The sequence below is a fragment of the Plecotus auritus genome (genome assembly GCF_963455305.1).
Source record: "Plecotus auritus genome assembly, chromosome: 5".
NCBI lineage: Eukaryota > Metazoa > Chordata > Mammalia > Chiroptera > Vespertilionidae > Plecotus > Plecotus auritus.
Window position 1 is genome coordinate 77888367 of NC_137776.1, and position 16182 is coordinate 77904548.

Below are 16182 nucleotides of genomic sequence, written 5' to 3' on the forward strand. Positions count from 1 at the left end.
CAGCTCCAGCCCTGTCTCCCAGCTCCAGCCTTTCCAGTTCGCAGCCCCCACGCCCTGCCGCACCCAGGACCCAGCCTTCGCCCTCCCCCCAAACTCCCCAGGTGCTCTCCGGGAGCTTCTGTCCCGCATCCACGCAAGGAGACCTCCCCGCTCTCACTTCCCCAGCAAAAGCGAGCGGGTTAGCAGCAGGGCGCCAGCCACCCAGCCTGACCCTCTGCTGGGCAGGGGCGGAGGAGGCACCGAGCCTCGCTGGGCGCCCTGGCGCGATCTGCTCGGACCGGCACCGGCACGGCGAGACCAGATCCCTGAGCAGCCTCACGCGGGAACCCGGCACCCAAGCGCCCGGAACACCGCCACCAGCCCTCGGAAGCCTCGGCCGCTCACCCAGACCCAGACCCTCTCTAAGGAGGAGCGCGCGCGGGGCCCGACTGGAGCGCCGCCCTTCCCCTCCCGCCCGCCCACCCGGCCCGCGCTGAGGGGCGCGGCGCTGCGCTCGGATCCGGGAGGGAAGCGCGCGCGGTGTCCCCGGCGCCTCAGTCTGGTCCCCCGAAGTGGAGATGCGCCAGAGGCCGGCGAGGGCGCGCAGCTCCTGAGACGCCGCGCCAGCCGGCACCATGCGCCTGCGGCCGCTGCCCCTCGTCGTGGTCCCCGGCTTGCTGCAGCTGGTGAGTGCCCGCCGCGCCCCCGCCGGGGACGCGTTTCGGCGGGAAAACCGCACCGGTGGCCGGTCGGAAGCGGAGCCTTGGGCTGCCCGGGACCCGGGGCTGGGAGAGTGCGCAGGAGAGAGAGTTGGGGGTTGCCTTTAGGAGTTGGAGGTGACAGTCGGGGTTGCAGTAGAGGGACCGCAGGCAGGTGAGGTGCGTAGCGAGGGTTGGGACTTGAAGGCGGGGGTAAAGTAGGCAGAAAGTGGCCGGGAAGAAGGCGCGAGAGGAACCAGAGGTTTATTGAGAAGCGGCTGCGAGGGGTTGAGAGTAGAGGAATGTGGTGAGGATGGGCTGAGAGACCTGCTTCCAGCCCAGAGTATGAGGGGCTTGGTGTTTTTTATTTTTCACGTGGTGTTTGCCCAGATGCCCGCAGACACTTCTTCCAAACCACTGCCTGGTGCATCCCCCTTCACACGGCCGGTTAGTGGCACCTTTCTGGGGGGGGGGGCGGGGGGGGACTAGGCTAAAAGAACGATTCGGGTGGGGGGCAGACTGGATTTCTCTTCCTTTTTCATCTGGTGCTGGTGCTGGCGGCGACGCGGGATGTAACTTTCACACCCAACTCCGCGCAGAGCCCCTCTGGCATCTCTAAGCCGTATGTATGTCCCCCAAAACCTTTCCTGCCGGGTCTGGGCTGCTCGGGGGCGCCGAGGAAGGGTATTAGAAGGTGGGTCAGGGGTCTCCAGCGAGGCTAAGGCGACTGTGGGCATTGCATCTCATTGCTCCTTGCTCCCCCGCACCCCCCCCCCCACAGTGGCGCCCTGCTTACTCCTGAAATATACCCGTATACTGTGTGTATTGCTAGTTAATTACACTTAAGGGAGATCCCCAAATAAGACCTTCAGGAAGACAACTTTTAAAGTAAAATTGCAGAAGGGGACTATTTTGGCTCGGTCTGCGTCTGTGATGGATTCCTCCTGCTTTGCTGGCACTGGTCTTGACAGGGTGCTGTTAGAGGGTTTTCTCCAGATGCATGGTTTCTTTGGCGCTCATACAGAAGACAGTTCGCTCCAGGCTGTGAAGCAAGATGAAGGAACCCAAGCTCTTAGAGAATGACGATCCCTCCCTCCCTCCCTCCCTCCCTCCCTATCTTCCTTCCTTCCTTCCTTCCTTCCTTCCTTCCTTCCTTCCTTCCTTCCTTCCTTCCTTCCTTCCTTCCTTTCCTTCTCTTTCCTTCTTTTTTTCCTTCCTTCATTCTCCTCTATCTCCTTCTATTATTTTCCTTTACAGGGAAGGGAAAGATCATCTAACTTATGAAAGTTTCTTTATGAAATGTATGGTATTGTAGAGGCAGAGATACTTTGCAAGTTTTGAGGATGGAAGAGACTCCAAAAGGTCTTAGAAAGGGAGAGGTTGCTGCAAGGAAGGGCTGGTCCACTCTTGTTACAGGGGAGTTAGCTTCACCTGCTCAGCATTAACTAAGAAAGTCTTCATTGGCATCAAGAAGAAATGCTGCGACGCTCCAAAGTGTCCTTGAATGAACCAGCACATACTGTCTATATGCAACACTGCATGTTAAAATAAATGTTACATTTAAGTCAGGCATTATGCAAGCAACATATATGTCACATTAGTCTTTAGTATCACTTGCTTTTTAAAATGTTTACTCTGGAGTTCAATAAAAGGCGATATAATAGAGCAGTATTTGTATGGTATATGTAAATAAAATTCTAAAAGCCTGGGGAAATCAGGCACTTAGGTAGGGTCTTTAGAATATCTTCATGAATATCTTAGTTCATTCATTTAATTTTGCATTTAGTGGCCATGAACTGTGTTTCTGTTCCACTGTGTTAGACTCTTAAAGATGAGGAGATATATTTCAGCCTGTGTTAGGAAAAAGTTCTCCTATCAGATACCATATAGCAAATATTAGATTTTTTCCACACCTCCATAGTCAATAAGGAATAGGAACTACATCTTGAAGGTATTGCATACCCTCCTTAAGAGCTGGATTCTAATATTGCAGCACGGATTGATTGATTAGTTTTTAAGGAAGCTTATGTCAAATTCTAATCCATTTTGGATTGTGCTTGGGTTGTAATGTTTTTGCTCCGGGAGCACTTTATCATGGTAAGTGAGGTGGGGAGCTGCAACTGTGTGATAAGCGCACATTACTTATACTGCCATCCTTCTGGACAATAAAGGGCTATTTACATTGCCCACATTCTTAGAGCTGTTTCCAGCCTTACAACACCAGGGGTTAGGATCTGAAAGGAAAACGGAGATGCTGGGCAGGGTAGGTCTACTTTAAAACATCCCCAGTGCCACCATGTGCCCCACCCCAGCAAGTATCAAAAAGGACAAGTCATACTTTGGCCCTTCAGATGGCTTATAGTTTTATTGTACATTTTTCAGCTGATATTGAACTTCTTTGCTAAGTCCCAACAGCAAATGGATAAAATGTTTTCATGATTTTAAAACTAGTTTTTTCAATTTTCTAAGAACCATATGCACTTAGTAGATCTGTCCTTGTAGGGAAAGAGCAAGGATGAGATTGGGTTATGGTTGGAATTGGATTTTACTTTTCTATCTGCACTGCCAGCCTGAAGAATACACTTTTTAAAAATGCTAAATATTTTCAATGAGTAGTGGATTCATTTGGGGATATTGAAATTTAATGTTAAGAAAATTGCCTGTTTCATCTGAAAGCAGCCTTATTTGGGAGTTGGACCCATATAAGCTACTAACCCCATAACACTGGTACAAAAACTATAATGTTTTTACTTATTTTTGTGATGTTTCAAATTTTTGAGAAAACAATAAACTGACTTGATAAATATTGCAAGTAGCCTATGACATATGTGTGTATGTTACCTGTTTGCCGGATTTTCCTGGCCTGTATCTAGTGTTTTACTAGAGAGGTTGCTATACTTAATTAATAGGATTACGAGGCACCTGCAAAACGTAAATATCAATCCTGAATGTATTATTTTCTTAGAAATTTTTATTCAGCAACATATCTGTATAAAAGATTAACAGTGCATTCTTTCTTTTCTGCCATATAATGAAGAGAAAATTACCATTTGAAATTAATATGATAATAAATTGAATGTTAGTTCATGACATAGTCCAGAGTAAGGACTTCTCCAATGACAACTTCTTACAGATTTGCATAATTTATAACTCATAATAATTGTGGTTTTTACCTTTAAGTAAAATGCAGATTATGAAAAGATTAAATTTAAATGGATGATTAGGTTGACTTTAAGATAAAATCTAGCTACAATTTTTAAAATAAGTTCGTTATACATTTCTACTTATTTTTCTGCGATATAATGATGAGTTTATAAAGTAAAATAGAAATTAAAAGTAATGCAAGTTAGATAATTTTGAGAAGCCTATAAAATCAGAATACTTATCAAGCAGGTATTAGAATTCTAAGTTGACTCTCATTACATAGTATCATCCCACATAAACTTAAGGATATTTTTGCTTATCTTAACAAATTAATAATTTTTTATTTGTTTAGTGTGATATTTATAACATTTATTTATTGCCAGTTCTGTACAAGACGTGATAGACAACCCATGACTGTTTTTCATTTAAAAATCACAATTTCCCTCATACAATCTTGATCAATAAACATCAAATCAGTATTTCCCAGTGTAGGATCAATAGTCCTCTGTTGACTAGATGTCTGTTCGAAGGAGAGAAAACATCATTTCATGGTTACAATTTAGAGTTGGCTGGGCTTTAAAATTAACACCTCTTTTAAAGTATCATTATCTTAGGCATTTAAAAAAATGAGAATTAGGATTAGACATTTAAGTCTTCTATTCCAGCCACTCACCACATGGGATAAATTGTGTTCCTTTGGACTACTCTGAGATTGTTACCTGGTTCAGTTTTAAATGCCCTCCACACGGGAAACTGACTCCTCATGGGAACTTATTTTATAGCTTAGTTCTGGATATTTTTCTTAATTATTTTTTATTGTTTCTGATTAGTGGTCAAAACGCTAAAGAAGGCAGATGGCTGTTTTGAAAAAAACCTTTTAGAGGTTTTTACATTGTCAGCTTAAAATGTGTAGCCCTTGCAAATCGAATGAATTAAGAAATGTTGATATTATAATGTTACCCACCTTTTACCTATTGAAGAGCTAATCAATACATTTTTCATGATTTAGCCACTTAGTAGCAGCAATCAAAGATGAGTGTAAAGGTGTCACAGGTTTGTGGTTTTGTAAAAGCTCTAGGACTGTCTTACTGTTTACATATTCTGCAGACTTCTTTACCTGAAGCTTTGCTGGGTAAGATTTGAAAAAATAATTACAGCCGCACAGTCAAATGCCTACAGTTAGGGCTGTGTCAGCGTTTCTGTAAAGAATCTCATTTCTATCTTAGCCATAAGCATTATTGCCAGTTAGGAGCTGGCATTTAATATCTTGATTTGAGAGTCAATTACTTTAAAGCTGCTTTAAAAAATTGGTCCAAATGATTTTGAGCACTCATCCATGTGAGGTTACTCTCCAGGTATTATTATAGTACACAGGATGATGATTTAATAAAGTAATTTCTATGTTATTCTTGCACAGTGGTTATAATGTAAATTGTAATATGTTTAAATTATTTTAAATTATTTTTCCCACTTAACCTTTTTATTGCACCACTGTAAGATTTTGTAACACTATTTCATCCTGAATATTTTTAATTGTGCCAAATTCAGATGCCCTAGTCAGTGTTTTTATGAGTCTTTATTATTAAGAACCTATTTGAACTTTTTATTTCTTGTGATATGAACACTGGTGTTGATGACAACTCCATTCTTAGTTCATTATCCTGCTCAATAAAAAGGATCTAAAGCAATTTACAGTATAGATTTCATATTATAGGAAGTATTCTAAGATATTATTGATTGGAAACTTCCATTTTATGGTATTTTTAATGTATGAAAATCTAGATTAAAAACCTTCAAATAACTGCTTTTTTAATGCTGTAAGATTAGTATATAGTAAAGAATTCTATTTCCTTAACTACTATTAAAAACAAAAGTTTTGTTATTCAAATCCAAAAGCTGTAGGATATATTTTCCTTTTCCTAGACAAATTATTCAATAAATTAAAATAGTTGTCTTTACAGTTGCCATTCTTGTAAATTGTGCCTTTCTTAGATTTATGGACCTATGGAAAGAGAAGTGGGGAGTTTTATGAACTTAAACCACAACGATAATAATGCTGTCTTAGATTTCATATGCTTACATTTTTCAAGTTCTTTCACACAGTTTATCACATACTGTTCTCCATAAAACTACAAGATAGAGAAGACAATTTTAAATGTTTCCAGGTGTGTGCTGGAAAGAACAATGCATGCAGTATCAAAAGACTTGGGTTCTTCTCTAGTCCATGTGGGTCAGTAGGTTGGAGCATCTCCATACACCGAAAGGTGGCGGGTTCGATTCCCAGTCAGGGCACATGCCTGGGTTGCATGTTCAATCCCCAGAGGCAACCAATCAATATTTCACTTTCACATCGAGGTATCTCTCTCTTTCTCCCTCTCTCTCTCTCCCTCCTTCCCTTCCTCCCTTCTTCTCCTTTCCTCTCTCTCTCTAAAACCAATAAAAGCATGTCCTTGGGCAGTGGTCGGCAAACTGTGGCTCGCGAGCCACATGGGGCTCTTTGGCCCCTTGAGTGTGTCTCTTCCACAAAATACCACTTGCGGGTGCGCATGTACAGTGCGATTGAAACTTCGTGGCCCATGCGCAGAAATCGGTTTTCGGCTCTCAAAAGAAATTTCAATCGTTGTACTGTTGATATTTGGCTCTGTTGACTAATGAGTTTGCCGACCACTGTCCTTGGGTGAAGATTAAAGAAAGACCTGGGTTCTACTTCTAAATAAATTGCAAATTCAACCAATGGTTACTGACTGTTTTGACCCAGACCTCACACTGAGTCTTTATGAGGACTGAGCAGTAAGCAGAATATAACAGGTTCCAGGTTGTAGACATGTACGTGTGTACGCATCTTGGGCAGGTCATGTAACAGCCTTGGACCCTCATCTGTAAAATGAAGTCCTTAGTGATAAAGTAGATGAAAATTTATTTCTAACTTATTCCTTTTTAAACAGTGTTTCTGAATTTTTATTTTTTATGAATTACATCTTAAGTTACTGTATAATTTAATGTCTTTTATACAAACGTAATTGCTTTAAATATAAATTTTACATGGAGTTTATACTGTTAACCACATCAGAAATGACATTATATGTTTAGAGGTAGATTTAAAACTGCAAAACTGCTTAATGTTATCCATGATTATATAAAAGGAAAATTTAGTGAAGCAAGGCAAAAGTAATTGACACTTACTAGTATTTAACACATAATCAACAAAATCAATAACATTTTGTAGAAATGGTGCATTCAGGACTTTCCTTCCTCTATACAATTTTTAAATTGTAAACTACTAACAATTAGTCATTGTTTTAATTGAAGTAAAAAGTAGATTGACTTTTAGTTAAATTGTAATTATTAAAATAAGGAATGTTACTGTTTAATACTATACTTCAACCAGAAAACTAGTATGTGACCTTTGTATGCCTCGGTGGAATTTATCCTATTTAAATCAGGAATACTTATAAACTAACTCCAAGGCTTTCAGGAGTTTCAGGTGGTACAACATTTTTGAAAGAAAACCAACAAAGAACTGGCATGTGAGACCTATCAAAGGTAGAGAAAATCGTTAATGTTCTTAACCTGAGGAAACAAGCCAACTGAAACAGCCTGACTCCCGGGTGCAGTCCAGCTATGCTTTAAGCAGAGTAAATGTCTTTAAAAGTCAACCTTGACTGTGCGATATTGCTGTTTTTGGCCAAATAAAGTGGTCCTAAGGTCATTAAAAACATGCAAATCCCTTCATGCAAGAATATATAAAATTGTGACTTTCAAGTATTGTCATAAATACTGACCATTTTTAAAAATATATATTTTATTGATTTTTTACAGAGAGGAAGGGAGAGGGATAGAGAGTTAGAAACATCGATGAGAGAGAAACATCCATCAGCTGCCTCCTGCACACTCCCTTCCAGGGATGTGCCCACAACCAAGGTACATGCCCTTGACCGAATCAAACCTAGGACCCTTCAGTCTGCAGGCTGACGCTCTATCCACTGAGCCAAACCGGCTAGGGCAATATTGACCATTTTTAAATCTCATCTGTTTTACCCTTAAGTTACATAGATGTGTAGTTAGTCAATCAAAACAGTAGGTAACTAAAGAAATAGTCTAGATTATTTGAGGAGAGAGACTACATATGTAATTTACATGGTTTTTAAAAGCCCATGTGATTTCCACTCCAGAATTCTATCTCCCACCTTTGTGTGTGTGGCTTAGTCAGTGAAAGCAGTTGCATATGAAAATCTGCACAGTATTTTGAAGGGATTATGGATACAAGCGAATAAGGACTCCCACCAACCAATAACATTCTGTAGTAATGATCATTTTTCTGAATAAAGTTTTGCATTTGGATGATCCAAAAAGAAGACATTTGGGATTGGTGTAAGGAATATGGTCACAGAAATGAAAAGGGAGGTGAACTTTTCAAAGGTATGCACTCCATAGTCGTGAATTTACCTGGTGCTCCCCTGTTGATGACTTCCTAATTTGTACCCCAGTTCCTACCCTGCTGTTCTGGCTCCAAGGCCACGTCACCATAGCTTACTGTTCATTATTACCTGGATGTTTTGCTCCCAAAGCCACACACATCCTCCTAAACAAGTGCTTCCAACATTCGCAGATTCAGATCTTAAAGTTACCACCTCCTCCTTTTTAATCTGGTATCTCTGTATCCAGACAAGTGACTTGGGATAAAATGTTATATTCACAAAATTCTTTCAAGTGTGCGATCAATCATATGGTTCATCTTCACATCAGCTCTGAAAGGTAAACAGAGCAGTTATTGCATCGATTTTGCAGATGAAGAAACAAAGCACTGAAGGTTTCAAAAATGAACTGTAGACCACATAAATGGGGACACTTGACTTGCCCATCCAATCCAGCCCTTAGGTCAAGACAGCATCCATTTGTGGCAGAAGGTTGTGAGATCTGTCATTGATACCCAGAATGGTGGGCTATGCTGAGGTGGAAACCTGAGCTCATTCATTTTAAGAATGCTTTAAACAAGTTTGTCCTCAAATCAAACAAGTTAAACAGAACAAACTGATTCTGGGATTGTGCTCCTTAATTAAGAGTTCTATTTAGAATTTAGTCTTATTGAGTTTGAAGCCCAGTGCTCCAGCATCTTTGTAGTTTGAAGGGTAAGTTGATGGCAAGTAATGTGGTTCCACTTAGGATCAGCAGAGGATTTGAGAGTTCCCCTGATTTCTCAAGATCTCACCCTCTGCCACTTCAGATTAAAATCATGGCCCTGACTGGACATGGACAAAAAGAGAGAGAAAGGCCCTAATCCTATCTAATAAAAGAGAAACATGCAAATGGACCATACCTCTGCTCCGCCCACAAGCCACACCCACCAGCCAATCAGGAGCGAGCATGCAAATTAACCCAACAAATAAAGTGGCGGCCAAAGAGCTAGAGCAAGCAGGAGGCTTGGGTTGCCCCCAGCAATGGAGGAAGCCAAGCTTCCCGCCCACCCTGGCTGGCCCTGGCCTCCGCTCAAGGCTACAAAGTTTCAATTATCAAAGATAAATAAATCCCAGATACCAGGGCCTCTGCCTGGGTCGCCGGGGGGTGTGGCCAGCCTGCAAACCACCACAGGCCCCTTGCCCATGCCACTACATGCCCCAAGGGAACCCCCACCCTGATCCAGGACACCCTTCAGGGCAAACCAGCTGGCCCCCACCCGTGCACCAGGCCTCTATCCTATCTAATAAAAGAGTAATATGCAGATAGACCATCACTCCAACACACAAGATGGCTGCCCCCATGTGGTCAAAGATCCTGCCCCCATGTGGACACAAGATGGCCAGCAGGGTAGGGCAGTTGGGAGGGGCCAGGCCTGTAAGGGAGGGCAGTTGTAGGTGGTCAGGCCAGCAGGGGAGGGCAGTTGGGGGAGACCAGGCCTGCAGGGGAGGGCAGTTAGGGGCAAACAGGCTGGCAGAGGAGCAGTTAGGCATCAATCAGGCTGGCAGGGGAGTGGTTAGGGGGTGATCAGGCTGGCAGGCAGAAGCGGTTAGGGGCAATCAGGAAGGCAGGCAGGCGAGCAGTTGGGAGCCAGCAGTCCTGGATTGTGAGAGGGATGTCCGACTGCCCGTTTAGGCCCGATCCTAGGATTGGGCCTAAACGAGCAGTTGGACATACCTCGAGGGGTTCGAGATTGGAAAGGGTGCAGGCTGGGCTGAGGGACACCACCCCCCCCCATGCATGAATTTCCATGCACCAGGCCTCTAGTTTCTAATAAGGGCCATGTAATTCTTATTTTCTAACTAGAGGCCTGTTGCATGAAGAGATTCGTGCAATAGGCCTTTCTTCCCTTGGCTTCTCACACCGGTTTTCCTCTGGCACCCGGGACCCAGGCCTTTTCTCCAGCTGGAGTCTTCCGCCTTTGCTGCACCACCTTCGTCTTCATTGCAGACTCAGGCCGGAGTCTGCCATCTTCGTCTTTGCTGCTTTGCTGCAGACTGGCCGGAGTTTGCCCTCTTTGTCTTTGCTGCAGACTGCCGTCTTCATCTTCACTGCAGATTCCAGCCAGAGTCTGCCGTCTTCGTTGAAGACTCCGGCCGGAGTTTGCCCTCTTCGTCTTTGCTGCAGACTGCCGTCTTCGTCTTCACTGCAGATTCCAACCAGAGTCTGCCATCCTCGTCTTCGCTGCAGCCAGAGTGCTGCTCCTGTAGATCCCTTTGCCCCCTACCCTCCCTCTCATAGCAGGCATCCTGCTCCACCCAGCCACCTTGTGCCTGGAGCAGCTGGGCGGCTGCCATCTTTATCCTTCTAATTTACATATTCCTTCCTGATTGGCTGGTGGGTATAGCGGAGGTATAGTCAATTTACACGTTTGTCTAAGATGAGCAGGTGGGGACTATCTGGTGGGGGGAGGCCATCTATTACTGCAGGTGCTCACACATGTGCAGACCTTGTGAGCATTCATGTACAGTTTTGCTTTACCAGTAGCATACTTGTTCTTGCTCTCACACTCTTTCCCTTACGTTTTATGAAAATATGTATCTTATTATAAAGGTAGTATATGATAGTGGATGCTACTGGCTCTCTACTCAAATCCTTTATGGACCTCTTTTTAGCATTTCTATGCCCCCTTTTGGGTTTTTATTTTACCACTAGGTGCCTACAACTTTCCTTCAGGTGTTGGATGCACCTCTCCAGAAAGCACTTGGAGTCAGACTGTTGCTTGCTTCCCTCCAGGGTGGCTCCTGACAAATGACTGATGGGGGCCAGGATGAGAAAAGCCCTGCTCCTTTGCTCCCAGATTTAACTAATACTCTGGAGTGTCCCCGTGGGAGGAGGCTGACGCTACCCTCAATGGGACTTGGCCTGACATCACACACTTCCATGGCGTCTTCCCATTCTCTTCCCCTACTGCCCCACCCTGTAACAGACTTCTCTGGAGCAGTTCATTATAAATCATTTGCACTTAAACCCCAGTCTGGGCCGGTGTCTGCTTCTGGCAAACCCAACCAAAGATTTTTCTTTATTATTTTTAAATATTCAGAAATGTTTATAATAGTCATTCTCACCTCTGCCTGCTCACAGTAAGAGGTATTCACTGTTAATAGTTTAATCATGTGTACCCTTCCAGAAATTATGGCTATGTATGCTTTTATCATCATTCTTATATCAGCACAACATAATGTTCTATAACATAGTTTAATGTAATAATATATTGTGGCCATTTTAATACAATGTAAAATAACTTATATCTTTGGGAAGCCTTAGTATTTCATGGCATTGATGAGCCATAATCATTTAATCAGTCCCCTATTAATTTTTTAATTGTTTTGAAGTATTTAAACATAAATACTAAATTCATTCTATAAAATGAATTCATAAGATTGAAAATACTAATTCAGTGCTGGGAATATACAATATTAATTTGGATAAATAAAAATTTTCCCTTAAATGACTACTGAGATGCAGTATCACTTACAGTGTATATGCATACCTATATCTTTATCCAGATAGTGTATTTTAAAAATTTTGCCAATCCTTTAGAGGAAAACACCTCATTATTTTAAAAGTTCCTATAAAGCCCAGCCAAAGTGGCTCAGTTGGTTGAGCGTAGTCCCGTGCACTGAAAGGTTGCAGGTTTGATTCCCAGTCAGGGCACATACCTGGTTGCATGCTTGATCCCCAGTCAAGGAGCATACAGAAGGCTACTGATCTATGTTTCTCTCTCACATCCATGTTTTCTTTCTCTCCCTCTTCCTCTCCCTTTTCTTATCCCTTTCTGTCTCTTCCCCCCTCCCTTCTTCGGGTGAGGTTTTAAAAAGAAATGTACTATATATATATCTTATTAGGAAGGTGAAGTGTGTTTTCATAATTAATAACAATTTGTGTTTCTTATTTTTTGATTTTCCTTTTAAAATAATTCCCCATTTTTCAATTCATTTTTTTCTACAGACTTTAAACTTCTAATTACATTTTGTATTATTCTCACACAATTGTTTATTTAATTATTCCCGAACACTTTATGTATTATGGCATTGTTGTGGATACCATTTCTATGCCTGACATTTAAAAATTATTTTTTGCTGGAATATGATGAGAGCTATTTATTTTAGTACATTTGTTTGTGTCAGTTCTATTTCTGAACTGGATTATTAGTTTTAATAATTTTAATTGGATTTTTTGGGTTTATATATAGGCAATCATATTATCTATAAACAATTTTATATTTGTTCTTTGTATTGAACTTTTATGATTCTTAAATTCAAATTTATTCTGTTCATGTACTGGGTAGAACCTTCAAAATATTATTGACTAACACTGTGAAAGTGGATATTTTTTTATGATTCCATCTTTAAACTTTACTAAATATGATATTTACTTTTCATTTCTAATAAATAATCTATCAAGTTAAGAATGTACTTTTTCCATATTAGAATAAATCAATGTTGATCATAGAAGTTGATTTCAGATACATTTTTAACATTCCTCAAAATGATGCTATGTTTTTAATGTTAACCTGCGTATGTTTATTTATAATAGGTTTCCTAAAATTAAGCTATTTAAAACAACATTAAACTATCTATGTTTTTAATACATTGATAAATGTGTTTTTATGTTTAGTATTTTATTTAGGAACACTGATTCAATATTCATAAATAAAATATAGCAAAGTGAAACATCAGGTTTTGCCTTGTGATTATTCTAGGGTCACAATTAGAAAAAAATCTGTTTTTTCCCCTCAATTCTGAAGTTAAAATAATTAAGAATTGTTTTTCCCTTGGAAGTTTGTTGGGAGTCATTTTAATTCAGTTGAGTCATTTTCTTTCAGGCAAGGAGATCTTTTATAAACATTTCATTTCCTTTATGGTTACTTATCCATTCAGACATTTTTCTGAAATCTTTATAGAATTCCTTTTATTAATTTTAAAGGAAAATTATGCATTATTTGTGTATCTTCAAATTTATTTAGCATACATTTGTATATACTATTACCTTGATTTTTAAAAAAATTTTTACCCCATTCTTGTGAATTAAATTCCCCATATTTCCCCCCTAAGTTTGTATTAATTGTTTTGGGACAATAGTAGCTAAGGGACTGCCTTTATTCTCTCTCAGGTCTAGCAGTGTAAATAGAAGCTTTCAGTGGCAGATTCCATAGTTACTAGTAATTAAGTGGTCCAATGTGAATGAAGCCTCAGTCCTCTTTCTGCTCAGTGGTGGACCTTGCAGCATCCTGGTAGCTGCCCTAGTTAGTGCCAGTGGGCAAGGCACTTCCAGCTCCTCTTGTGCCAGGCTTGGGGGTGGGAAGAGGGTACTCTGTGGTGGGGTAAACCCTGACTTACTGTGCTTAGGTGCCTTTGTTTGTTACAGACTGCTCAACACACTTGGTTTTTCCATCATCTGATTCACTCTTCTATATCTTCTAGAGGTTCCAAATTTTGTTGATTCTTGGTATTCATTCTGGTTTCACATTCCTAGTTCATTTCCTTGGAAATTTGGGAAGGAGGCAAGGTAAATATATTCACTCAGCTTTCTTTATTGCAACTGGAAATTTTTTAGTCATTTCTGGATCATCTTTCTTTATCCTCTACAATATCCATTCAGTCACAAAATCCTATGAAAATTTCCTTCCAAATCCTTCTGTAAACTGTCTCTTCCCTCCAGCTGCTGCCATTTCATCACTTCAGCAGCCTCCTCACTGGCCGACTTTATTCCAACACGAGCCTTCTAAATTAATTTCATATGTCACAGAATCATCTTTCTTAAATTCTCTTTTATTATGCCACTCTACTATTAAGAACTGGATTGTGATTCCTTTTTTTCTTAACACATTGAGTCTAAATTTCTTTTTCTGGTTTTTCAGCTTTGAATCTCTCATCCACTATTCATCACATACTCTTAACTGCAGTCAGGTCTTTATTCTTAATACTCCACAAATACTTCAGAGGACAGGGAAAGCATAGATCTTGATGTCAGACTGACTTGGTGCTTTTATCTCGAGCATCTTGATGAACCCAATAAATCTCAATTTCAGTTTCTTTCTTCAGAAAATAATGGTAATTGTAGTTATCTCTTATGATGCCTGTATATAAAAATGTAAAACGCCTAGTACCTAGCATTAGCTTAATAAAGGTCAGTTTTTATTTTCACCTGCAACAGCTTAAGTTCTTTGTGTGCAAGCAACAGAAACTGACCCTGATGAACTTAAGGAAGAAATTTATGACAGCAGGGCAGCTTACAGGAAAGGTTGAAGAACCAGGCATTTCCAGAGCAGAATCAAGAGTCTAGGTGTCAGGAAAATATCAGTTAGCCAAGATGATGAAAATGATGAATAAATACCAAACTGTTTGATTTGTTGTTGTTGTTTTTTAAATTTAGGCCTTGTTTCACTTCATTTAAGATGTCATGTTCTGGTTCAGAGAACCTGGTTGGCTTGGGTCATGTCTTAGCTTGAGAGGGTGGGACACTTTGATGAACAGTTTCACATGTCTTGAGAAATCAATTGTATGTTCCAATTATAGAAATTTTTATCAAAGCTCTTACTAAAGAAAGACCTCTGTTAGAAAAAGAGACCCAAACACCTACAGAGAATACCAGTTCTAGGTCGTTATGTTATTAATCAGCATGGCCTTTCCCTCATAGACAACCAAAGATCATCAGACATTTAAGAGAACTCGTCATCAAAAAAGACAGACAAAGAGTAACTAACAGAAACTACCCTGGAGGGAATAAGTAATACAAGGGACATATTTCAATTTTAAAGATTCCTAATTAGTATTCTCAGAGACAAGAAGATATTCCATCCTGAAAAGACGAGCAGGCTGCATCCTGAAGAAAGAGCAACTGGGTGATGAGAAAGAATTCTTAGAAATGAAATATATGACTGACAAAATTTAAAAGTCAGGGAGAAGAGGGAAAAGGATAGGGCTAAAGCCCTTTCTGATGAACTGTAAGGTGAAGTCAGGACACAACAGAGCCAAAAGACCAAAATGGTAAATCTGAGAGAAGAGTGAAGAAACACAGAGGATTAGCCTAGAAAATCCAGTGAGGAGCCCCAGAAACAGATGACAGGCTATGAGGGGACGGAACATAATCAGAGAAACAGTTGAATGGGCTGATTAACAAACAAACAAAATTCTGGTGAAATTTCTGAATGCAAAAGAGAAACATAGAAAATACTAAGAGCTTTCAGAAAAACAAAATAGATAACTGACGAAACAAACACACATTTCACTCACCACACTGGATAGTAAAAGCAATGGAGTGATGTCTTCAAGGTTCTGAGGGTAAAGGAGTATTGAACTGACAGACAAATTATCAACAAGTGTGAAGGGGGACGGAGGAGGAAGAAGAGGAAGAGAAAATCAGAAAATTGAAAATGGCATTTGGTGCATGCAAGGATCTCAGGAGTGTTACCACTCACTCCATATGGAAAAATCAGGGGTGGGTGGGAAGAGATCAATCAAAGAACTTGTATGCATAAATGGACACAGACAATAGAGTGGTGAAGGCCTGGGGTGGGAGGTGCGGGCTAGAAGGGGTCAGTGGGGGGTGGGGAAACAGGACGTGTAAAGTTTTCAACAATAAAGATTAAAAATAAAAATCCACAGGGAGGTACTTCCGCAAAGCAAGAAAGAATAGGGGACCAGGGGCTGATCTGGGGGGTACAGTGGTATCTTAGTATGACTCAGAAGAAGTGAAGGAAACTAGAAAAGGATCTCTTAGCCTCTGAGTAGGTGTGGGGTTTTATTTCCTTTTCTGTGGTGCAGTCGTACTGTGGCTCTAGTGGGAATTCCATTTAAATCATTTCAGTTTTATAAATGCTGTTTATTAGTTTGCTGTGTTTGAAATGCATTTCTATACCAAGCATGAATGATTTACATATAGTTTAAGAATGGAATGTAAC

General features: G+C 40.8%; 1 protein-coding gene across 1 annotated transcript in view; it reads left to right on the plus strand.

Moving 5' to 3' along the window:
• The first annotated feature begins 290 nt into the window (after window positions 1-290).
• NXPH2 (neurexophilin 2) overlaps window positions 291-16182 on the plus strand; it is a 118235-nt gene continuing 102343 nt past the window's right edge. The window contains exon 1 of the mRNA XM_080670133.1: window positions 291-665. Coding sequence (XP_080526259.1) covers window positions 615-665 — 51 coding nt within the window. The 5' untranslated portion in view covers window positions 291-614. The remainder of the gene's footprint in view (window positions 666-16182) is intronic.